This window comes from Doryrhamphus excisus, linkage group LG3 (genome assembly GCF_037039965.1).
Source record: "Doryrhamphus excisus strain RoL-2023G ecotype Guam linkage group LG3, RoL_Dexc_Guam_v1.1, whole genome shotgun sequence".
Lineage (NCBI taxonomy): Eukaryota > Metazoa > Chordata > Actinopteri > Syngnathiformes > Syngnathidae > Doryrhamphus > Doryrhamphus excisus.
Window position 1 is genome coordinate 25542425 of NC_136359.1, and position 25929 is coordinate 25568353.

The 25929-nt window shown below is 41.2% G+C and overlaps 1 protein-coding gene across 2 annotated transcripts; it reads left to right on the forward strand.

The window, feature by feature from the left end:
• Nucleotides 1-15513: 15513 nt before the first annotated feature.
• Nucleotides 15514-25690, forward strand: lhx2b (LIM homeobox 2b). Of its 2 annotated transcripts, none has more exons than XM_058070509.2 (5): nt 15514-16232; nt 16630-16832; nt 17291-17658; nt 21108-21313; nt 25146-25690. In XM_058070509.2, the coding sequence occupies exons 1-5, from the start codon at nt 16053-16055 to the stop codon at nt 25434-25436; spliced, it is 1248 nt and encodes a 415-aa protein (XP_057926492.2). In that variant the 5' UTR covers nt 15514-16052; the 3' UTR covers nt 25437-25690. The 2 variants fall into 2 exon arrangements, with proteins under 2 accessions (XP_057926492.2, XP_057926491.2); XM_058070508.2 differs by having other exon boundaries at nt 15603-16232; nt 17288-17658.
• The last annotated feature ends 239 nt before the right edge of the window (nt 25691-25929 follow it).

Sequence of the window (25929 nt, forward strand, 5' to 3'; positions counted from 1 at the left end):
GACATTGGCAACAATGACTTGTGCCTCAACCGGGACTTTAGTCTGATGATGTCATCCATACATGATGGTTATGATGTCGTTTGTTTAAGAACAACAACAACGGATGTGTGGATTGCATTCTGTACACTAAATCTTGAATGCTATGTCAGCACTATTTTATTAAATCCAAGGGCATTCATCGTATTTGTCAAGTGTAATAGATTGTTAAACTATTCAAATTAGATTTTTTTTAAACAGTGCTGATGACACCCTACGACTTCGGACATGACTCGGCCTGTCTTGTTTTGACTTGAGACTTGACTCGAAACTTGACATTAAAGACTTGAGACCGACTCGCTCCCACCTCTGCCACTTAATCTATTCTCTGCATTTTAGAATAATGATGTGGGTTTTCGTGTCAAATTTCAGGGCTCGCTGAGCAGGGAAGGATGCTCATTGGTCTTGTATCTTGTCGTCTCTGAATGAATGTGTCGGCGTCAATCACTGCCAGGCAAACAACGTGCAGGACCTGCGGTGGCCCATTTTTCAAGTGTGTTATGTCAGATGCTCAATGGCAAACGGAGGGAGGGAGGGTGGGAGGGGGAGAAACGATATCGGGAGGAGAAAGTCCCAATGATGGGACCACTACACTCTCATTTCAGAGGAGCAGATCCTTCCACGTGGTCAAAGATACCGTCTTTATCCTTCATCATGGTTTGAGCAACTTGGACCAATGTTGATCGCCGTTTCTTCACTTTCTCAGCATTTCAAAATGTTTTGGGAAAAAGAAATTAGGACCAAAAATATGCAAATTTCATGCGACAAAAGCCACCAGGAAGTACTGTATAGAACAGGAAGTAGAAACAGAACTCTCCCAATGCTAACATGTGTGAGTCTTATTTATGTCTTACATGGCTTATTTAGTCTTTTCTACTATATTATGTAATACTCGTGTAAAATTTGCTATAGGGGTGTTATTTCATCTCTAGAGGGCTGTTAAAACTATTGTTAGAACGTCATAAACAGGCTCGAACTATGAAAATATCCAATTTATAAATATGCAATCCTACTTTGTGGGAATTAAATTCAGTCACTCATCTGGAACCAGGGATTACTGAATATGATTTGGGGGCATTTTGTTGGTATGTACATTGTAGCCATCCTTCTTTAAAGAAGTAAAAGGCTGTACCGCTAAAGAAAAGAATTCTTCTGTTATGGGATTTTGATCAGTAGTTAGGCTCCTGGGACTCATCTACAACGGTGGAGGCCAGTTCCATGTGTTGAGAATTTTTAATAGGGAACGAGGGAGAAAAAAACATTGCTTGAACCACCAACCACAGGCTGACTTCAGGAGTAAGAGATGCTTGTGCCAGCTCTTGGTCTGAATCACAGGCTTTCACATTCCTGCCTCACTGTACGACTCAAAGTCCCCCTGAGGAGTTAAACCACAACTGAGTGTTAACTCTTTCTGGTCCGGTTCGCTACAGATGTATGCGCCACCTTCTCTCCAACCGGATCATTCACCATCAAAAATGGTAACGCATGGTAGTGGTAATGGTAATGGTAATGGTAATGGTAATGGTAATGGTAGTGGTAGTGGTAGTGGTAGTGGTAGTGGTAGTGGTAGTGGTAGTGGTAGTGGTAGTGGTAGTGGTAATGGTAATGGTAATGGTAATGGTAATGGTAATGGTAATGGTAATGGTAATGGTAATGGTAATGGTGGTGGTGGTGGTGGTGGTGGTGGTGGTGGTGGTGGTGGTGGTGGTGGTGGTGGTGGTGGTGGTGGTGGTAGTGGTAGTGGTAGTGGTAGTGGTAATGGTAATGTAATGGTAGTGGTAATGGTAATGGTAATGGTAATGGTAATGTAATGGTAATGGTAATGGTAATGGTAATGGTAATGGTAATGGTAATGGTAGTGGTAATGGTAATGGTAATGTAATGGTAATGGTAATGGTAATGGTAATGGTAATGGTAATGGTAGTGGTAGTGGTAGTGGTAGTGGTAGTGGTAGTGGTAATGGTAATGTAATGGTAGTGGTAGTGGTAGTGGTAGTGGTAGTGGTAGTGGTAATGGTAATGTAATGGTAGTGGTAGTGGTAGTGGTAGTGGTAGTGGTAGTGGTAGTGGTAATGGTAATGGTAATGGTAATGGTAATGGTAATGTAATGGTAATGGTAATGGTAATGGTACGCAACCAGTTTCAAGATTCACCACAACAAATATTATGTCTACATTTCTTAAAGTTAAACTGCACTTTGATTGGCCCTGTGATTGGCTGGCCACCAGTCCAGGGTGTACCCCGCCTCTCGTCCGAAGACAGCTGGGATAGGCTCCAGCACCCCCGTGACCCTCGTGAGGATAAGCGGTAGAAAATGAAATAAACTGGGCTGCACGTTGGTGGAGTGGTTAGTATGTGGGCCACACAGCCAGGACATCGGAACGACCTGGGTTCGATTCTCCACTTGGGCATCTTGGGATACTTCAATAGGTATCCTGTGTACACTTTGTGTGCTGGTTTTTTACTGCTTTCTCAAATCCATGACTTTTGTTGCTCACTTACCAAAAAAATGACAATCCAAATATTTGGCCCACTTCTTCTATTCTTCTATTTACTATTTTCCACCCTGATGGATGGCTACTCAGCTGCCATTTCACTTTGTCTCTCCGCTTTGTAGCAAACATGGCCACGGGCTCTAAGTGTCCATCACTGCGCCATCACCATTTTGCGTGTTGGTCATGTGAGTACAGGGGAGTTCTGCGTCCTTGAACTCCAACTTTCAAGCATCAAACACACCATTGTTATGGAGCATCTGATTAAAATGTAACGCTAATGAGAATTGATAATAGAAGAGCACCAGTGTTCAAGCTCAACTTCTAACCTGTTAGTTGGAGGGCAAACTGCTTTCATGTCCGTTGCTCTTTTTATCAGGCCTTCCTTTTTTGTTAGCAAAATTCATTTCAAAGCCCAAAGACAAGCTTCACGTTTGTAAAGTGTCCCCTGTTCAGAAACACATTATCCAGAGCGGAACTTCCAATCAACTGCTCACACTTCACTATAATGATTGATTGAGTCACACAAAGCGATTGATTGGCTTTGCACTTTATGAGCGTGTTCATTCTCCATCTTGCCATTTCATTTAAGTCGTGACCACTCTCAGGTGGTGATGGCTGTCATGGCACCACCTGGCCCACGAGAAAAACATGGTTTCTTTCAACATTTTGCACTTTCTGGAACGGTTTAATTGGATTTACATAATTTCTTATTTGGTGAGAGTACGTTTTGGTTAGAGTCTTTCTGGAACTGATTCACGATGCTAACCAAGGTTTCAAATTCAATGTACTGTATTTTCTGCACACCATATTATAAGGCGCATGCTAAAATATGCGGTCTACAAAAAAAAGGCAACAGAAGCAAAACAGTGAGTTTAGTTAATCTTTATTCTACTATTTACACTCACCATATTTTTTTATTAATCTCCTCAAATCCATCAAAGTCCTCATCTTCTGTATCGGAATTGAACATCTGGAAAATTTCACCATCAAACATGCCAGGTTCCCTCTTGTCATTGTCAAAGTCAGTCTCTTAGTCAGGCAGCTGTTCCTCAATGATTTATTTGCACGTACAGCGCATGTGCTGTAAATATTCCATCTTGTTTTCTGATTGGGTTATCGCTGCCAGCGTATGTACTGTACGTATTACCGACTGTTCTCTGATTGGTTTATCCTTGCCAGCGTACGTCCCGCTGACACGTCTCTGTGTCTGACAGTCAATCAAGTGGAGCACTTACCAAAGTTGCTCAACAACATTTTTACTGATTTGGGGATTGTTATTTGGGGGTTTTAAGGCGCATCATCATTTTTTTTTAAATTAAAGACTTTTAATTGTGCCTTATAGTATGGAAAATATTGTATTTTTACAGGAAAATTGCATATGTTTTTGTACGCTTCAATTTTTGTCCTAATAACATAAACCAGGGTGTCGTTCTATGCTTATATTGTTATTATTATTATTTATTTACTCGTTTAGTTTTATCCATGTGGTTTCAAACTACCATAGCCGAGAGTACCAAATGAATGATTCCCTAATGACAAGGTACTGCCCCCTTGGCAATATGATCGGGGGCCACAACAGTCCAGTCCCATCCTCCATCTTCATCTCTTCAACTAGTCCTTTTCTTGTCATTTGGAGCCGGTTGGAAAGTCATGAGAGACAAATTTGTGGTGATCAGCCAAGCCATGGAAAGCATGAACCCCCATTCCCCCCCACCCCAGTTAAGCGACATACTGTATGCCGATTGATGGTTGCTTAGATTGCTAGCAGTGGCCAGAGGAAAGCCATCTGAGGGTTGAGGGAACCGCGGGCTGTACTGTCAAAGCTCGGTGCTGCCTGGTGTTTTGCACCCGGAGCAGCTAGGCTGTGATCACACCCAGCCACAGACATGGAGGCTTTCACTGAGATAGGGGGAGCAAGAATTGGCAGTGGGGGGTGTAGATGATTGTGTGTGTGTGTGTGTGTGTGTGTGTCGCAAGGGGTGCAAAGAGAGAGCAGGAGGTACTTGGATTGGAATAAAGGTCAAAATTCTTGACTGTGAAAACTGTCATAGCAGGGGACATGTGCAGAATCCGTTTGCCTAATAATTTATGATTGGAGTCCTCTGGAGCATATAATTTAACACCCCGATGGCATGAGAGATGAGTGAGAATTGAAGCGAGTACACCTTGACAAAGGCCATTCTCTTGGTTTCACACCAGCACAGCACTACCATGCTGTGCTGGTGCTGCTGCCGCTGTGCTGCTGCTGCTGCTGCTGCTGCTGCTGCTGCTGCTGCTGCTGCTGCTGCTGCTGCTGCTGCTGCTGCTGCTGCTGCTGCTGCTGCTCAGGACGGCTCGGGGACTAGGCCTTTCCATCTGAGCTGCACAAAGTCACATTTGAGGTTCAAACCTGTTCAAACCATACCGAAAATTATTATGTTAGACAAACAAAGTTCAAGGCCAATTGATTAGGAATCCGCACTGCAGGGCATACCATGCATTACATGCAAGGATACAGCCCATGGAGGAAAGCACAAGGCATGCCCATTCAAAATTTACATCATTTTTTTACGTTAAAATGACCATAATTTCCAGACTATAAGTCCTACTTATATTCACACAAGGGTGCTTGGGGTGCTGGAGCCTATCCCAGCTGTCTTGGAAACCGGAGTACCCGGAGAAATCCCACACGTGCAGGGGGAGAACATGCAAACTCCACACAGAGATGGCCGAGGGTGAAATTGAACACCGGTCTCCTAGCTGTGTGGCCCTGTGCGCTAACCACTTGTCCACCGTGCAGCCTTTATATGTCAATATATTGATATTTTATTGATCATTTGCTGCCTTTAAGTTAAGTTTTTCCCGTGGCACTTCATGGCTGCAATGATTTATTGAGTTGAGTTTATGACGCAGTCAGGCACACAAATTGAATGATACAGCTGTGCCATGATCGTAACAGTTGTGTTACATTCTACTTTTGGAGAAAGAGCAACACACGAGGAGTTACTCCTGGTATGACAAAAAGCCTCTGGGGGTACAAAAGACAAAAAAAGGCTGGGGAACCCTGATATAGAGCATACAAATGATTTACGTTACGGATTACTAATACGCGTCTGCCTTGGAGACTGTGTCTGTAAGTAATGTGCAAATGTAATGCTATGACACCTGTGTGGATTAAGAAATGTTGTGTCATTAGGATACTAATTATGTCTAGCTTAGAGATGGTAGCTGCTGTGTCAGCCACTATTTTCACTCATCGGTGAATAGGAAAGTGAAGTAGACGTCATATTCTGATATAATGCTTGACACCAACATGCAGAGACAGTAGTAAAGTACCGGTAAAAGGCTTTAAATATAGTGACCAACAAAAACAGAAACTACCAACTAGACGAAACAGAAGGGACTCAAATTAGCTTCAGGTGTGCATAAACACACAAGTAAAGACAACTGAAAATAAAACGGAACAAAAGCGTAATTGGAGCCAAACAAAGGCATGAAAACCCAAGGCCGAAGTAACAAACTGTCACAGTGATTGGGAATTCACTAGGATTGCTCACCTCAAGTTTCTGCTTTTCTTCTAATCACGGCTGAAAAATAAGCCAAAATGGAGCCAAAGAAAAAAGTTCATGTTGAGGTAAAAGTAACCAAGTCACCGTGTATCCCTTTCGTTCAGCATTTATATTTGCAATTAAAATTGTTTTATGTAGTTTTCCCAGCCCTGATTTAACAAGAAAATACAACATTCCAACAACATTTATAGAGAAATGTGGAAAAGGCATAATGGGACTCCTTTAAGCAATCCTTTCATATTTTGAGCATGATGATATAAAGGATTATAAAAATGACTGCAAATGTGTTGTTTAAAAGCAGTGAGAACATTAACTATTTTAAAAATATGGGATGGAGGATTTATGGATTTATGGAAAAACCAACATCGGAGCAACAGTGTTTTGAAATGTATTCGCTGCTGATTCCTTGTTCCATTGCTTTTTATAAAACAAATACACACCCGTCAGTGTGTATTTTTTCCCTACAAATGCAGTTACAGTAATTGCATAATTTCAATTATTATTATTGTTGTTATTATTATTATTTCAATAATTAGCAGAGTGTCTTGAACAGAGATTTTTCCCAGTTGACAAGCACTGATAGCGCCAAAGAGTCCGGAAAGCAAACACAGGCAGAATGATAGAGCAGCTTGACCCATTGTCATTCATTGGGCGGACTGGGCACACAGCTCTTGACTGGCTCAAACTGGGGTCATTCACTCAGCTCAGTCATGAGGTTTTGAAGGACCTTTGCTGTTGGGATTGCATTAGAAACAAGACCGCTGCTTTCTTTTGTCTCCTTTCTCTCCTTACTTGTACCAGCTCTGAATATATCCCGCATCTGCAAGACGGATTAAGCCGATGGGATGAAGGTTGCATTATGTCCTGAGGGGGCTTTACTGTAAGGCTCTTAATATACCGCTTCACTCAAAAGCAGCTAAATCTTTGTTAACAGAGAAACTACGAACTCATAGGGAGTTAATCAGAGTCAGTGCAAGGTAGAGCATTTGCATATGAATTGACTGCGCTTGTATACCAGGTGCCTTTATGTCATTCAATCCACAATGACTCAAGGCCTCTGTCTGGGAGACGTCATGCCATGGATCCATGATTTGGACCTACTGGTGCAACTGCAGTGTTGGGAGTAACAGCGTTATGAACAGCCTTATTGCTTTTGACGAACTAATTATCATATCGTGTCATAAGGTGCATGCTGAAACGTACGCTTGAAGTGCTGAAAAACGCACCATTGTCGGAGTCAAGTGGCTGTTCAGCAATGATGCCGGCTTCCACCAAAGCTCGGACAGTTAGAGCAGATACCTTAGCCCAGAATCCACAATCCATTCACATATGGTGGCCTAACTCGCCCGCCGCTGCCTCCCGGTCTTAGTGAAGGTGCGTTCACCGTCTTGAATGAAAGCTAGCACGTTTAGTTTAGCATGCTAGTATGGTTGAGGCTGGGTTCGATTGAGGCTTCACTTATGCTGCTGTTAGCATGAGCATAATTAGCATAAGGTATATGGGCGATGTGACATTAATGCACCTTGGAAAGAAGTTTTAAATGAAGACGTTTTAAATAATCTAAATATGGCAAGATACGGTAAGTATGACATGTTATCATCAGTATATCTTTTAATGCATAATACCATCATGTAAATTAAATGATAAAGCACTGTTAGATATTTTTTTCGAAGGCTTCATAGTCAAAATAGGTATGCCCCAATGACGTGCATTGTTAGCTAGCTCATATTAAGTCGTTTTCTCGTGTCATAATGCACAAAAGGGAAATACATAGGTGTTCATTTTTCACATTGTGAATGATGGGCTAAAGTGCACTTCCCCTTTAAGGTATGTAGGTTTTTTATAGAAGACTGTTGAATTTAAATTCCATATCATTTTATATGGTCATATTGGGATACATCCCAAAAATATCACGATATATGCTAAGGTCCATATCGCCCAAACCTATAAAATACAAATATAAGGCACTCAGAAGATGCATTCAAAGATGTTGTGAGTATATGTATTTAATATTGTACACTGGTTGTGAGGTGTCACTAATGTTAGTGTAATGTTAGGTGAGACACACAAGCACCAGACTTGAATTATTTCACAGCAAGCACAATAATGAGGCCAAAACCCACGCGAAGCTAAAACTCAGCTCTGAACCCCTGATGTCACTTCCTGTCCGGGCCACACTGTGCTCCCTGAGCACATTTACAGTTATTTATGTCTTATTATGTGTACTATGTACTATGTACTATGTACTATGAGGGAAAAAGATGCCATAGGGATATTATTTTATGGCTAGCCTGCTCTGTGAGTCCTTCATGCATTCCTGTATGGTATGGAATTACATTTTATACATATTGTAAAGGATGAAAATATGACATAAATAAGACATAAATGGATTTTTGACGACATAACTGATGGCCATGACTCTGAGGTACACAAGGATGATGGACAATAATGTTTGCTTCGATAGAATGGGTGCATTTTGCGAGGTTAAATGACTTAGACGTCTACCAGGAAAGGAGAAAGGACCTCGGGAGTTTCTTTCCTGTTGCCCCTCCCATCATTCTTGGTTTGTTTTGTTTTTTTGGTTCTGACAATAGTGATAATAATGACGTGAATGGTACATACAACATTCTAACTACATTTATCGACAGCTGGGATAGGCTCCAACACAACCCGCAACCCGGTTTGGAAAATGGATGGATGTGTCACGGTCGGGCTTGATTGCTTTGCGGTTCGACCCCAGGATGCAGACAGCAGGACCAAATGCAGGTCAAAATATTTATTGCTTGCAATATTAGCAGCAGCGGGATAAAGCAACTCTTGAGGCAGACGGACAAACGATAATGATGATAACGATCCCACACGGGGAGAAGCACACACCTGGACTAAATACCAACACAAATTAGGGACAGGTGTGGATGATTGGGGCAACGAAGGAAGATGAGGCAAAGTAGTTGAAGTTCCATACAAAATAAGGGTGTCAAAAACAGAAACTAAAGCCCAGACAGGGAACACAAACAAACTGTCACGAGGGAACCCACACAGGGTGTGATAGGATGGTTGTATAACTATGTCATAAATTTGGAAATAAGAAATAAAATCTACAAAAAAATGGTCATGATTAGATGAAAAATCAAATCTTTAAGTTTTCCCTCCAGAGAAATTGGAGTGTTAAATCTAAGAGTATATCTGCAGTCAATCAACACGGGGAATGTGCAAAAAGTTTAGCACTTTAAGTACACACAATCCACACAATTTGCCTAGCACACAAGAGTGTGTTGTAATGTTCATATTCAGAATGCCAATGTCTGTGAATCCACTTCTGGTCACATGATGATGGGTGACATCATCGTTTCTTTGGCCGTCCATCCAAAAATGACAAGCTGGCTTTCCCGCTCTGGAAGCCTTTTCCAAAAATACCTTTTCAGGGCAGCCATAATGCCATTTCCACGTGGATGGGAGGCTGAAATATTCACATACTTTGCCGTTTTGACCTGAAAAAGATTCCATGTGGACAAGCCCCAAGTCGGGGGTCTCCCGGTTTATTAGGAAAGGGAATTAAAAGTGGGAGGAGAAAGGATGTTTCAAGAAGAGCATAAACCCGATGTGGAAATGTAGACTTAGTTGGATGATTTATCTTTTTGAGAAGACCTTTTCACTTGTTTTGTTGGTTTATCCCCTAAACCCCGTCTCACCCCCCAGCCTAAAAGCTTTTGACATCTTCATCTTGTTCACAGTGGGCAGCCTTTGTTTGTTCTGCTTGAAAAAGCGGATGGGGCTCAGCCCCTCCCACCTCTCCGTGGCACAAGGACTTTGCCATGGCAAAGGGGGGGGGGGGGGGGGGATTTCTCTTTCCTCCTACCCCCTCCTTTTTCACATAACTACAATATGGTCATTGTCTGCCAGTGAATAATGTGGCCACTCGGGCAGCATGGACTGCTTCTCGGGCTTTGACTGTGAACCAGCTCTTTTCTTCAGCGTGAAAGGACTCTAATCCATGTAAATATAAGACTCTGAGTACAGCCGGGCCACGGTGAGGAGAGTGAGAGGGAGGAATGGAGGGGAGGGTCAGCAATTTAACCTTTGACCCAACAAATAAGAGGCATGTAAGTTTTAGAATTACTCTCCAAAGAGGGGCTCCTGTGGCAGAATGAGCTTCTTTTGTAATCCTCGCAGTCTGGGGCTGATTGACAGGAGCCGGCATGGGAGCGCCGTGCAACACAAAACGGGAGTAAAACAGTACCACAAAACTTTACCAAGTACTGGGACGGACCATGCTAATCATCCATGATCTCCTCCCAGGATGCAGCTGTGATAAGGGAAGGGTCTGGATTCACGACATAAAATAATAAAAATTATTTTATTTACAGTTGTTGTCAGAAATCAATGTTATATTCCAACTGTTGTTTTTGTGGAATGGTTATACTATACAGTGTACATCTTCAGTCATTTTATTATTTTGGATTATACAGTAATCACTTGCAGCTTCACTGCACGGTGAGGGAGTGGTTCGCACGCTGGCCTCACAGCTAGGAGAAACAAGTTCAATTCCACCCTCTGCCATCTTCTGTGTGGAGTTTGCATGTTCTCCCCGTGCATGCGTGGGTTTTCTCCCACATTCCAAAAACATGCTAGGTTAATTAGCCACTCCAAATTGTCCATAGGTATGAATGTGAGTGTGAATGGTTGTTTGTCTATATGTGCCCTGTGATTGGCTGGCCACCAGTCCAGGGTGTACCCCGCCTCTCGCCCCAACACAGCTGGGATAGGCTCCAGCACCCCGCCCCGACCCTCATAAGGATAAATGTAGAAAATGAATGAATATTCTCGCAATCAAACGTGCAAATTGATGATCAAAGATTATCCACACAGAAAAGTTTTCAGGTGAAAACGGTACAGTATTTTATCATTTCAGCCTCTCGTCTACACAGAATCAGCGTTCTGGGTGTTTTTTGAAAACGGATCCCAGAACGGGAACATCTGAAAACACCAGCTAGTGGTTTCTGTTTAGACGAGCAATCTGCCAACTAAATGAATACTAAAATTATTGCCCACCAGTTTGCCACATGAAAAAGCACCTTGACAGGCATCGGAAAAAAAACACCAATACTCGGTGTTGGGCTGCCATCTGCCTTGACCAGTTGGATTGGGAGCGAAAGCGACAGAGGCATGGGGTGGCCAAATGGGAGTCTAGTGGAGCAGTAATGGTATTGTCATGATCCTGTTGCCGCTTCTGTTTGCTCTCCTTACTGCCCATGTTTGGAGTTCCTGGGACGGAGCCATCTGAGTGCACTTGATTGCGTCCTGGAGTCAGGGCTTCATAAGCCATGCGGCGGCAATAGAAAGTTGTCAGACTGTTTCCTTTGTCTGCGGGTTTTGGGAGATCATCACTGTTCTCTACTGTTTGCTCGTTATGCACTTTTATTCCTCCTTTTTGTTTACACACCCCCCCCCCCACACTTTGCTCTGTTGAATCATAAGGAGGTTCTATGAAGAGTTTCAAAATACAAAAATTTGAAACCTATTATGCTCATTTTTCAACCCTTTGTATTGAGTTGTGGACTCCTATAGAGCAGCCACACGCAATAACCTGCACAAACTTTTGGATTTTCCAGAATCTGCACCTATTCCAGCTGTATTTCATTTGATTTGTGCTTCCTGACAAAACGGTCTGTTTTAGTTTATTTCAGGCATGCCCACTCCACTGTGATTGGTAACACAGCCAAAGTGCTTCCTAGCTATGAACCATATAAAGAAGTCCGTTCCTCTGTGACATCACAAAGGGGCAGTTTTACTGCGCCTTTTGAAACCAAACGTTTTGAGCCATCCCAAACTTCTGAAACTTTGGCATCGTTTAACACGAGAGTACAACATTCGAACTACATTTATAGTCAAAAAAGTGGGAAAAGCATCATCGGCCCCCTTTAAAGTCAATAAGTAGCAGAGCGACACAGTGCTGCCTCATCGGGTCATTTGACAAATGACACCTTTAGAAACCAAAACAGATAAGAACACCACCGGCTGTTGTCATGGTTAATTGGTTATGGACCCGACCTTCAATTTATTAATCGTGAATTCCCGTGAAGTCACGATTAATAAATTGAATCTTTTGAGTTTAGTAACCATATTTTTCATATTGGTTTTCCTAAAATTGGGCAAATTGTAATGCTGGCTGTGTGTTACAATGTTGGCACCCTGCAGACCATTGAAAACCATTTCATGTATAAAATGTATATGTCCTCACCAATGAATGATATACGTAAGATGGACCATGTACACATGGAACCTGATTCATGGTACATACTGTATCACATTATATGATGGTAGTTCATCATTTTGTTTGTTGGATATCATTGGACATGATGGTAATGACTACACTGTGAAAAAGTGATTCCCCCTAAACCTAATAAGGATTGGGCCACCCTTAGCAGCAACAACTGCAATCAAGTGTTTGTGATAACTTGCAATGAGTCTCTTACAGCACCGTGGATAAATTTGGGCCCACTCATCTTTGCAGAATTGTTGTCCTTCAGCCACATTGGAGGCTTTTCCAGCATGAAGAGCCTTTTTAAGGTCATCCGACAGCATCTCAATAGGATTCAGGTCAGGACTTGGACTAGGCCACTCCAAAGTCTTCATTTGGTTTTTCTTCAGCCATCCAGAGGTGGACTTGCTGGTGTGTTTTGGATCATTGTCCTGCTGAAGAACCCAAGTTGGTTTGAGCTTGAAGGTCACCAACAGGATTCAGGATGTTTTGGTGGACAGCAGAATTCATGGTTCCATTTATCACAGTGAGTCTTCCAGGTCCTGAAGCAGCAAAACAGCCCCAGACCATCACACACCCCGGGGGCGGGGGGCAGGGGGGCATCTTTGGTTTGCCTTAATGATAAAAAGTTTTGTTTCAAACGTGCAGCTTGTGTTCAGTTGACTAATGTTGACTAACTAATGTACATAACTAACATTGCTGCATTACATATATATTTATATACTGTATATGTATATACTAGTTTGTATGATGCTGAGGATGATTAAGTCCTAATGAAAGAACAGTCAGGAAGAAGTTTTCTGATGGTTGGTGCACGTCGAGTGATTAGGTGATGTGCTTCTTCCCTTTCATGTGTTTTTAGTCTGGTCTGCTTTGTTCCCCTTCCTAATTGCAAGCTAGCTCTCCTCTGAGAGTGTGTAACCTTCTCCCCCACTTCCACAGCAGCATCCCATTAAAGCCACACACCCGATGGCTTGCCGCTACCTTTATGCAAAATAGCATTTTTAAAAAGTGGTCAAGATCAAAAAGATGCCAGGATCCTGACGAGGGCGAGCTTTTTCCAACATGCAGATGTGCTATTGATGGCTGCCTTGTTTGTAAATCATTACGGGACAGGAGTAATAAGCAGCATCAGCATTTTAGGGCTTGGCAAGAACAAACACCACCCCTCCCAACACAAACTCACACCCTTTCCTCAAAGTGTTGCAAGGTAGCTGGGAGTTTATTAGTTCCACAGTGGTCATTAGAGTTGGTGCTGCTTGGCGTGTTTTTATTTTTTATTTACCCAATTAAACATCTTTGGTGCTCCATCAACCCATATTCATGAAACTTTCAGCTGACAAAAGACTCGAGGTGTTCCTTTTACCAGAGAACAGCTCATCAAAGAAGCCTCATTAGTGACTTGTTTCAACAAGAGTTTGAAACTTTTGGAGGAAACGATCCCATGTCCAACATAGATTTTTTTAAATCAAAAATATACATGCATTAACTACATATGCTGTATGCTGGAGCCTATCCCAGCTGACTTTGGGGCCCAATCACAGGGGACATATAGACACTCACATTCATACCCATGGACAATTTGGAGTCATTTTGCAGTCATAGGAACCCGGACCTATTTGTGCTTAAAGTAAAATGATAGGGGGTGTAGATTACTACCAAGTGGACCACCAATATTTTCATCCTATTTTTTTCTACTTTTAAGACACAAACCAAAATTCTTTTCCATATATTTCACACACACACACACACACACACACACACACACACACACGTATCAAGTGAGACAAAACCCAGATGGTAAATATGCATGCATTCAATTGGGTTATTGAGTCAGGTGATTTGGAAGCTCATATTTACCACAGGAGGATAACGTACTTCACATTCAACAAATCGATCACTTGAATTGAATCCAATGTGAGTTGTGTCAGAGCTGTGACTTTTGTGTGTGCGCGGCATCAAACCTCTCCTTGTGCGCACACACCAGCAGGTCCACTCGTCCCCGCCCAATTAAGAGTGGAGAGCTAATTAGAATGAGTGGATCCGTTCAGGTCCGTGGTGCGGTCCCTGTTGCTGAACCAACTGCTCGCAGTCTGCACACAAATGACAATTAAATCAAGTACACGGAGTCATTTTGGTGGCTTTTGTCAGGGCAACATTGGAGGGGGGGGGGGCGTAGAAACATTGAGGCCTTCCTGTTTTCATGGAGCTGTAATTGCATATTTTGGGGGGAATTCGGGTTATGGCACCCAAGTTTATCTGGGGGCTTGATTTCCTAATTTTTTTCAATTAATTGATAAAATATAAAAATCAATTACTAAAAAAATAATAATAAATATGTACGTATGTTTATATAATATTATATATAATGAATACATCTACATCAATTAATTACATTTGCATCCCAACGCTGGTTTTATAATTTTTAAAATCATTCTATTCATAATATCTTATAAACATGTTTTTAATGTACTAATCACAATTATTATATTATATCATTATTATTATACAATTATAATTATTATATTATTATTATTATTATTATTCTGAATTATTGTTAAAATAATAATTATGAATCATCATGATTATTTATGATAAATATTACTAATTACATTTAAACCTTCTTCTATAATGTATTTATATATTGTGTGTCCACATTTTGTAAATTTAGGACACCATATAGGAATAATTTTACCAACAACACAATATCAAGCAAAGCTGCTTTGTAGGTGTTGTTTGTTAAAATATGAATATTAATGACTATTAATGAATGTTTTATTATTTACTGTATATCCTAACCAACGTGTATTTAACATGTGATTATGTTTTAGTGTGTTTATTAAAATGATATAAGTGCCTATGAAAGCGGCCCCATATATGTACATATTATTATTATTATTATTATTATTATTATTATTGTTGTTGTTGTACTGTGATGCCATTATTTAATCCCAATTTCTTGGTGCCATGGTGAGTTTTGTGTGATGCTGATGTGCGTCATCTGAGTCCAAAAGTCCCAGCAGACTGACGTGTGTGTGTGTGTGTGAGTGTGTGTGTGTGTGTGTGTGTGTGTGTGTGCGTGTGAGTGTGTGTGTGCAGTAGTAGTAGCGGTGGTCCACGCCTTCCAAGCCATACAAGACGGTAACCGGGAGCTCTTCCTTCAAGTAGCCGGGAGCAGTTGGGCGACGGCGGCCCGCAGCCAATGAGCAGGCCGGGCAGGCCGTGACGCAACAGGGCCCGCTTGATAAGGAGCCCCGCATCCAAAGAAAGACCTAAAGCGGCTCCTCCTCTTCTTTTTCACTCACATGTGTGCAGCCTCTTTGGCAGTAGACGACAGAGAGGAGAAAAAGTCTCCAATGACACATTTTGGGCTAAATGTGTCACATGTAAGCTTTGACATCACACCTCGGACTGCTGAACCTGAAGGACGGCGAGGGGGCTTCACTTTGGGGGGGCTGCAGAGTAACTTTTGTATTCTAGCTTCTTAAATTTCCCTCCCTGGCGAGGTGGAGGTGCAGCATACATGCTACTTTTTTGTGGAGGAGAAAAAAAAACAATCGACGCATAGGTCCGTGCTGATTGTCAATCACCCGATGAAGGACAATGAATTAAATCCGGATAAGAAGATTGGTATTTTGCCTCCCCGATTTTGGGATTTTAACTTCAACAAAAGGGAAAAAGCCTGGACTTTACTGCATTCTTTTCTCCTCTGATGGACATCTTGGCTTATAGAACCGAAGAGAACAGCTACAACATCCTCCCATCCGCGGCGACGATGCTCTTCCACGGCCTTCCCGGAGGGGACGTGCACGGCGTGGTGGAGGAGATGGACCGCAGAGGAAAGAGCGAGTCGGCCATCAGCTCCGCCATCGACATGGGGGACACGGAGACGGTAGGAAGCGTTTGGATCCTCGCTGTCATCTTCATCGTATTTTCATCGTGTTTGTTCAACTAGGAAAGTTGGGGAAGTCAAATAATAATAATAATGACAAATGTAGCTGCTCTTTTTATAACACATAAAATATGTACTTTGCAGTTTGACGTTTACTGATGGGTTCAATTTAATATATAATGTTTACATTTAATTATTATACACACATTTGTTTTATTTTGAAAATTACAATTGTACTGCAAGTCATTTAAATGTTTTACTTTTCACTGTGTCACTTTTATAATATAAGCTATTTTTATGTGTTGTTTAAAAATATACAGGGTGTCTAAATAGGATTTCATTGTAATATAAACACTTGACCGTGTCTGTTCCGTGTGCCCTCCACGCTGCCTTGCAGGCCGTGCCGTGCATGACCACGGAGCGGGTGGCTCTCTGCGCCGGCTGCGGCCGGAAAATCTCGGACCGGTACTACCTGCTGGCCGTGGACAAGCAATGGCACATGAGATGCCTCAAGTGCTGCGAGTGCAAACTCAACCTGGAGTCTGAGCTCACCTGCTTCAGCAAGGACGGCAGCATCTACTGCAAGGAGGACTACTACAGGTAGGAGGGCCCGCAGCAACTTCACAACCAGGTTCTAGCTCTGGATAAGGAACCCGTACGACCCAAATGTCCTAAAAGACACATTTAGGGGTGGTTGTCATGTGACGGTCATGTGACTATCCCGGGCTGTGGCTACCCCAAATTCACATTTATATTGAACACAAATGTTCAATATTTACTAATTAGCCTTAAAATGGCCATGGACGACCTAGCTAAAATGCTAACATAAAGGTCACTAATCGATGAATGTCACTTTATGATTTTCATTTTGGTTGACAGTAAAAAAATATCAGTTAAAACATGCAAAATCCTATATTTCAATACAACCTAGAGAGGTACATATATTTTAAAAAAAAAAAAAGTGCTATCAGGGTTTAAGTCCATGAAGGCACCACGTCGTCCTGCCGCGCTGCGTTCACTGTCCATCCGCTGATGGGCTTGTGTGTTGCCCGCAGAAGATTTTCGGTGCAGAGATGCGCTCGATGCCACCTGGGCATCTCGGCCTCGGAGATGGTGATGCGGGCCCGGGACCTGGTCTACCACCTGAACTGCTTCACCTGCTCCACCTGCAGCAAGATGCTCACCACCGGGGACCACTTTGGCATGAAGGACAGTCTGGTCTACTGTCGGCTGCACTTTGAGACTCTCATCCAGGGGGACTACCAGGCACACTTTAACCACGCGGACGTGCTCCCGCACAAAGGCTTGGGACCCGCCAACACGCTCGGACTATCCTACTTCAACGGCGTGGGGACGGTACAGAAAGGGCGGCCTCGGAAGAGGAAGAGTCCCGGGCCCGGTTCGGAGCTGGCGGCCTACAACGCAGGTAAGAAGAGACCCTGTGGGCAAATAGTAACGAGCCGTTTTGGCCCACGAGAACAATTAGACGTGATCACGGCGTAAAGTAAACCGATCTCACGATTTTGCGCAGAACTTTCGTTTCGTTTACAAATGAAAATATAATACAGTTTAATGTAACTGTATAATAAATAAAATACATTGTTGTTTAAAAGTCTTAAGGCAGAGGCGTGGGGGGCCTCTTTTTTGTGTAAAATCAAACGAAGTCATTGTTATTGAAATATATTATTAGATATACACTCGTTTGCTTTATTACGCACACTTCCATGTGTATATTCCCGAGTAGCCTCTGATGGAAAAGGTTAAAAGTTTTAGCACCCCTGCCTGCAAGGGAATTTATTTTTTTTTTAAGAAATTTTGTCCAGAAATGGACTTTTTGCTCGAGTTTGTTCCAATCGGTGCCTTGAGAGCATACAGCATGTGTAGCAGTGAACCACATGGATGAACTATGGATATTTGCATCCTCACAGCAGCAGATTGCAGGATGCGTGGAAAAACGTGTCAAATACATGCATACACGTAATATGGTTGTGAATATATTTACTGAGTTTTCACACAGCTTCTCGTCATATAAGCCCAAATGCTTGGTTGCCGAGCTAAATATAATAAATAAGTATGTGGACATCTAAAGTGGTCTTTTTGGGGTTAAATAAGAACTTTGTTTTTGATGTTCCGCCTTTGCTTTCACCCTTTTTCCACTTGTCAGGATGCATAACATCTGCAGACCCCCACAATGCAACCCCCCACTTAGTTACTGCAAGACAGAGCAGGGAGTACAATAACTTTCCTACATGACCATTTGCTGTGCAGGGACCAGTTAGTGAGCTACTTCTTATTTTCTTCATATTTTACTATATTATTTATTTCAATACAACGACATTTTTAAATATATTTTTAAAAATAAGCGTTTTGTTTGCTCTGTACTTTCTTATGCATTAGTTAAATAGTTAAGATGGCTACATTCTTGAAAATAAAATCAAATAATAAACACACATTTCATATATACAGAAATATATATATTTATACATATATCGTACAGTCCAGGGGCTATAATAAGGCACATTCTAAAAATGAAATTACAAAAAAGCCCCCCCCCCCCAAAAAAAAAGCACAGAAAAAAAGGGTACAGAGAAAATGCTGATGGTCATAACACAATCAGACATGTCAGGGTTTTTTTTTTTTTTTTACAAATGTATAGAAAGCGTAGCATATTGGATTTTGTGGGGACTTATATATATATAATATAAGTATAAAGATATATATATAATATATATGAATATATATATGTTATATATATATTTGAATTAAGATGCACCAAAATAATATATATATATAAATCCTACATTTTTTTTTTAGCATGCAGGCCTTCATGATGGACACCTCAGCTTTAACACCCTGATATTAAAACTCAAAACGTCCGACTATTTCATCTGGAAAAAATACACATTCATTAAAAGTATAAGATTATATAAACATCACATTTGATATTTAGTGAAATAAAAGCATAATGGGTCATGAACGAGGGTCAAAAGTTAGGTGAAAAGTCGTGTAGCGCGCCCTCTTCTGCTTCAATCGGGTAACAACATCCAACGTCACCTGAGCATCGGGACGCGCCAGCCCAAGGTGGCGGTTCCGTGGCACGTGCTCGGACCGGAAGTTGTGAATATGTTGGACGAGGAAAAGCACCGGGACACAATGCCCAGACCGCTTCCTGCTTAAACGTTGCAGCATATGCCTTTTGTTCTATAAATGCAGCATTTGTTGTGGCCTACATGGACTCATTAAGAGAAGTGTTATTCTGATGCTTTTCACTCACTTGGTACTCAGCATCGCCGCGTTATGATATTCAGTAGCAACCGTTATGCAGCAGCAACACTTCGGCTAATGCCAAGAAATATGCCGACTGGGACAAATGTGTGTGTGTGTGTGTGTGTGTGTTCTAAAGCCTGGCCAGCACTTCCTCCTGGTAGATTATCCATTCAAAATTCTAGGAATATGGGATTTATGTGTGTTTTTGCACATATATATATATATAACATCATTGATTCTGTATACAGGGTGTCACTCAAGTCTGGACACAGGCACATATTTTCTTGAATCCAGAATACGTTAGCTCTCTACGATTCGCATATCATCCACGATTAGCGGAAAACAATAAAAAATCCAAACGTCAAAAATAACACACACACGGGCTATGACGGTTATTGAAATGAATTCTTACACACTAATATACAAACAAAACATTACTACTTCTAGACTAATGTGTAACCTGCAAGGCATGCTGTGTAACCTGGTGGGGGAGTGTGTACATGGCCTTCCCAGCATGCCTTGTGGGTTACATATGAGTGTATAATAGTAACATTTTCTGTGTAAGCGTTCTATGCTCGCATAATCCTTGCGGTGAAGTTACATTGCATGGTCCCCATGTGTTCCTTGTTTTGTTATTTTTTTGGTTTTATATATAGAAATATATATGAATATATATTCATGCTACTTTCTGTTTCTGTGATGCATGATAGCAGGTTTGAGACAGACTTTTTTTTTTCTGATAATTTTGTGATTTTCTTTTCCACCCCCAAAAACAAACATCAAATACTGGTTATTTTATGTTACTTAAATAGTATCAATTGCAACCCTTATAAGGGACCGAGATGTCCTCTTCAAAAAAATTAACAAAAATTAAAAATTTATTAACATCAATTTTTATTAACTGATCATCATAAAAATGTTGAAGTGAAACATGTGTTTTTTATTCGTGAATGAATATCAATCATTTCTGAGAGTAATCAACATTCATATCAAGGATCAAAATATCCATTCTGTCATTTGAACATTTGCGGTAGCTTTGAGAATAACGAGAGGTAAAACTTAATCAAATTTGGCATCCAAGGATCAATACAAGAATCAATACAACCTAAACATATATGAGGTTCATATGCAAAATGCCAAAAACCAAAAACGTTGAATCAGGGGATAAGCATGTGGAGGACTTGATTCGGAGACAGGAGCCCAGTCGGTGTGACACGAATGGGCGTCTTTGCAGAAATCCATATATGCATCATTCCAACTAATATTACTGAAATCAAATGAAACAAATAATGGACACCAAACATTTTGCCAAAGCATTTGGATTCCATGGAATTGATACTCCCATCGCGGTCCACTGTATGAGCGATATCCTCTCCAAAGTCAACGTGCTTTGCAGGATTCACATGAACAGCACATTTCCTGCATGACCAGACTTTAGGGACTCGCCTGTACACACAAAATTGGCAATTCATTGACGCTAACATGAGAATCCATGTCCCTCGGGCGTCTGGAAAGGCAGCGAAACATCCAAACCACCATGATTAACGATTGGATGGGAGTTCCCGCTGTGTAATCATCTCTCTCTTCTTCTTCCCCGCTGACCCGCAGCGCTGAGCTGCAACGAGAATGACAGCGAGTCTATGGACCGGGACTCCCAGTACAGCTCCAGTCAGAAGACCAAGCGCATGCGGACGTCCTTTAAGCACCACCAGCTCAGGACCATGAAGTCCTACTTTGCCATCAACCACAACCCAGACGCCAAGGACCTCAAGCAGCTCGCCCAGAAGACAGGCCTCACCAAGCGGGTTTTACAGGTGACTACACTCTCACTCCCTCACATGCCGCATCATCCACAGGGTACCCGTCATGAAACATTGCTTACGACCTTCTAAATAGGGTTTTAACATTATTAGAGCCGTCTAGATGACAGGAGATAAAACCCCTATCGTCACCTTTACACTCCTATTACACAACATAGAAGACATGACACCAGAAAATAAGACATAAATAAGACTTGCGTGTTGCTGTAAATGTCTTCCCAGGACAGGAAGTGACATCACAGTTGAGTTACAGCATAGCTTGGTGTTGGTTACGGCCGCAAACAGCCGCCTGTGTTCGGGATTATTGTGCTTGTTGTGAGATCGTTCAAACCTGCAATAAAAAGCCTGTTGTTCTGGTGCTTGTGTGTCTCATGGAACGTTACAGTAACATTACTGACACCTAGTGACCAGAGTAGAATATGACATGTCAGCCAAAGTTTGTGAATTTGTCTTCTGAATGCCTTAGATTTGTATTTTACTTAGTTTATTCATTTTTATTCCTGAAAATGCTTCATTAACATACGTAAAACTTGCATGTTTTGGATTAATTAGCATCATTTATTAATTAATACATTTGTGAAAAAGCAAAGCAGACGAGGGCTTAGTGTTTATTTGTTGATGTGTATATTTCATACTGCAAAATTTGGTATTGATCTGATACACGCAGGCACAGTATTGCCGATATGGAATCATTTTGCATTTCATTTGTTGATCATAATTATGAATTACAATAAAATGCAGGAAACAAATATTTTATAAACCAGTACTGGAGAGGATTTTTTATTTCGATTTTTTGATGAAAGTAAATATAGGAAATTGATGGGAAACAATTTAAAATTAAATTGCCTGTCATTGAAATCCTATTTCAAAGCCGGACGTGTCCAAGAATATTCCACGAGTTGTTAAGCAACATACGCACGATCGATAAATATAACAGTATGATCAATACAACAGCAAAAATAGATATTAGCGAAAATAAGAAGCGAACACATAAAAATAATAATCCTGTCATGTTAGTATCAATCCTGTACTGATACTAGACTTGGTATCGATACCCTCAACAATAAAAACTCACATCCTCACAAAATGCGTATTTTTGGTTGAATTGGGTCATATATTTTGCATAAAGTATTTTGTCATATATTTATTTCTCCAAAGATATGCCACTGGGCATGTTCATGCATTCATGCTTCAACCATAGATATTTTTTGTTTTGCACTGTGTTTGGCGGTCCTTGAACGCACCATAGTTGCTGTGAGATGAAAAAAAGTGAAACTTTTATATTGCTTAATCCCGGACTGTGCCGCCAGTGAACAACGGTTGAAGGTTCTAAAGCTGAATCTAAAATCCATTCTAAAGCTGAATCTAACCTAATAATTACAACAGTCACTTTTATTGCAAATGTTGACAAGAAATGGGAGGAGAACGTCAACGCCAAGCTGGTGTGGGTGTATCAATTACTAAGTCGCTGGTGGTCCCGGAAGATAACCTCTGCAATAAGTGGGGATTTACTGTACAACATGAATGAACGTATAATCTTTTCAAATCAGTAAGTAGAATTTATGACATTTAAAACTATCCTGAATTAATAGAAATGATTTGAAAGAGAAAGCATGAAATAAGAAATGTCAAGGGACGAAAGCTTTTTAATTAACGTAGCAGAACAGAGAAACTACACAAAAGAGTGTTTTAGTTGTGCCGACGAGCACTGCAATATTACAATATTGTAATATTATCTGGGGGGACAAATCATTTTGACAATTGTTTTCCTCAGACACAATTCATCCTCCTGTTGTAATTAACGCTTGCTGAAGACAAAGCAGCCGTTTTGCTTTGATGCTTTCAAGTTTTCACGCCTCGTCCCCCAGCTGATGCCCCCCCACCCCCCCCACCCCCCTCGGCTCCATTGCTAGGACTCAGCACAGATTGCAGCCTCCCTCGGTTAATATTGTCATTTCTATTTGAATTCAAATGCACCAAAATAAAATGAACTAATTCATTAATTTCCTGTAAGTACAGTATTCTTTTGTTTATGGTGGTTAATTGGTTTAAGACCTGAAGTAGGACTCCTTATTAGTTATTATTATTTATTTACTTATCATTATTACAGGAAATAACATTCCTATAGTCACCTTTCCTCTGCATACACAATACCCAATATAGTAGACATAATATGAGAAAATGTATTATTTATGAGTTTTAATGCTTCAACCACAGCTTCATTCCATCACAATGTTTCACAAATATATAAATTAATACATTGGTTGAATACAGCTTATTATGAATCAAATAATAAAAACATAGCAATTTCAAGCCACAAAATGGATAAATGAAGTAAAATACATAAAGTATATAAGCCGGAATGAACAACACAATAATACCTCAAGCATCCGTGTTATTTCCGGTGTACACTGTGGGCATTGTGCATGTAATAAATCCCCATATTGATGATGGACAGATGCAGTAATGCACCACTATGTCAGTCGTGGTGGCTTCTGAATGGTAAAATGAACATGATTGTCAGTGAATGTTTCTTTTTTTATGTGACTTAAACTAATGTGAAACAATGACATCCTACTAAAACGAAATCTGTTGCTTTGTTAATTGCTTAATTTGGCATAATGGATTATTATTGGAACATTGTTACATTCCATTGTTGATGACTTCAACGATGTGTTTGGACACCCTTGCTCTACTGGGAGTTTCATTCATGAGCAGAGATTATATAGAGATATATAAGACATTCTTCAGAACACATGTTCTGTTGCATATGTTATATATATTTTGGGGGAAACATAACATTATGACCTGTGATTGGCTGCCGACCAGTCCAGGGTGGACCCCGCCTCTCGCCCAAAGACAGCTGGGATAGGCTCCAGCACCCCCGTGACCCTGGTGAGGATAAGCAGTAGAAATATAATATTATATTAAGTAGTAGCAGTAGTGGTTTATATTATTACTGTAAATCCCTCACCACGTCACAGATTCACTCTTTTCACAAATATAATAAATAATAAATCCTGCTGTTTTGTGCCAGATTACAGGTTATTATTGGTAAAAAAGCACGCATTTCAAAATGGCTCAATGAAATAAGATGCCTGGGGTCTGGTCTGGTACCAGATAACTGTCCGCACGAATGGAGGAAAACGACCTGATTGATTACCAAAAACCAGAACACATCTCATCACAATACGCAATGACAATACGCTTCACTACAGTTACAGTATGCCTCCTCTATATGGATAGAAAATTGTTAGATCACAAAATATCAATACAGTTAATAAAACATTATAGAAATTATACAAAATTATAATAAAATTACAATAAAATTATAATAAAATTATTAAAATTAAAAACAATAAATTATCTAGAACCAAAAAAACTACAAGAACATTCAAAAATTGTTATGAAAATGACTTCAAAACCAGAACAACTCAGGAAGCTGAGGTCAAACATGTTCATTTTTGGGAAAAATCTGCCCTAAAAAGTTTGAATTTTCTGAAAAAATGAAAAATGTTTTTCTTTTTCTTTGGCTTTTTGACAACACTCATTCAAACAGCCACCTGCATAGCAGACTCTGTGGGATTCTGTCACATGCCGTTCCATGTAACGTCCCTATGAAAGACAAGGAAAACCAGGATATTTTCGTCACAAAAAACCAAAACAGGATGGTGTTATGACTCTGGACACGAGTCACGAGTCACGAGTCACGAGTCACGAGTCACGAGTAAACGTTGGAGCTATGTTTAGTCAGTCGGCGAGGCATAGAAATCACCATTTTCCATGCCACCATTTCTCTGACTTAACAATACGATGCTTTTCCCAGGTCTGGTTCCAGAATGCTCGGGCCAAATTCAGGCGGAATCTTCTGCGACAAGAAAGCACCGGCGCGGACAAGACGTCCGACGGCTCCACGCTGCAGGGGGGGACGCCATCGGGCCCGGCCTCCGAGATCTCCAACGCCTCCATGAGCCCTTCCAGCACCCCCACCACGCTGACAGACTTGACCAACCCCACCATGCCCACAGTCACTTCCGTGCTCACCTCAGTGGCGGGCGGCATGGACGTCCACGAGTGCCGGAGCCCGTCGCAGACCACACTGACGAGCCTTTTCTGATGGGCATGCCTTGACTACAAGCTCCTGTCTGATCCAACCTGCTGAATCTAGCCGAGTCCTCTGAACATGAAGATTAGAAAAGCAAAAACCGTACGGCAAAAGTGTGGTGGTGCCCGTTGGAGACTGTTTGCAGAGGGAGGCAGCCAAGCCACACAGATGGAACTGTTGTTGTTATTTAGATGTTGTTGTCTTGTTGAGAGCTGAGCACACTTGATTTGCATTTTTCAATGTTTACAGAAAGAGACTAGGGGGGGCGGGGGGGGGGGGGGGGGGGTGGAGGAAAGCTTACTCTTTTGGAATTCATTTTTCCAGCACAGTATTTATGTTGTTGTACAAGAGTCATTGTTAGATGGATTGTAAACATTTTTCTTTGGGGAAATCTGACATTAAAAAAGGTGACAATATCCACGGACTGCCAGTCAGTCATTTTGTCGAATGTTCTAAGACTGAAACGAGTCCAATTAGGGACTGAGCTTTAGAAAGACCTGGGAGA

What these genes read in the sequence shown, in the direction of transcription:
- lhx2b (XM_058070508.2), top strand. Translation starts at nt 16,053, where the DNA reads ATGGACATCTTGGCTTATAGAACCGAAGAGAACAGCTACAACATCCTC. An exon ending in GCTGGCGGCCTACAACGCAG is followed by an intron (nt 17,659 to 21,107) that starts GTAAGAAGAGAC and finishes GCTGACCCGCAG; the next exon opens with CGCTGAGCTGCAACGAGAAT. An exon ending in TCACCAAGCGGGTTTTACAG is followed by an intron (nt 21,314 to 25,145) that starts GTGACTACACTC and finishes TGCTTTTCCCAG; the next exon opens with GTCTGGTTCCAGAATGCTCG.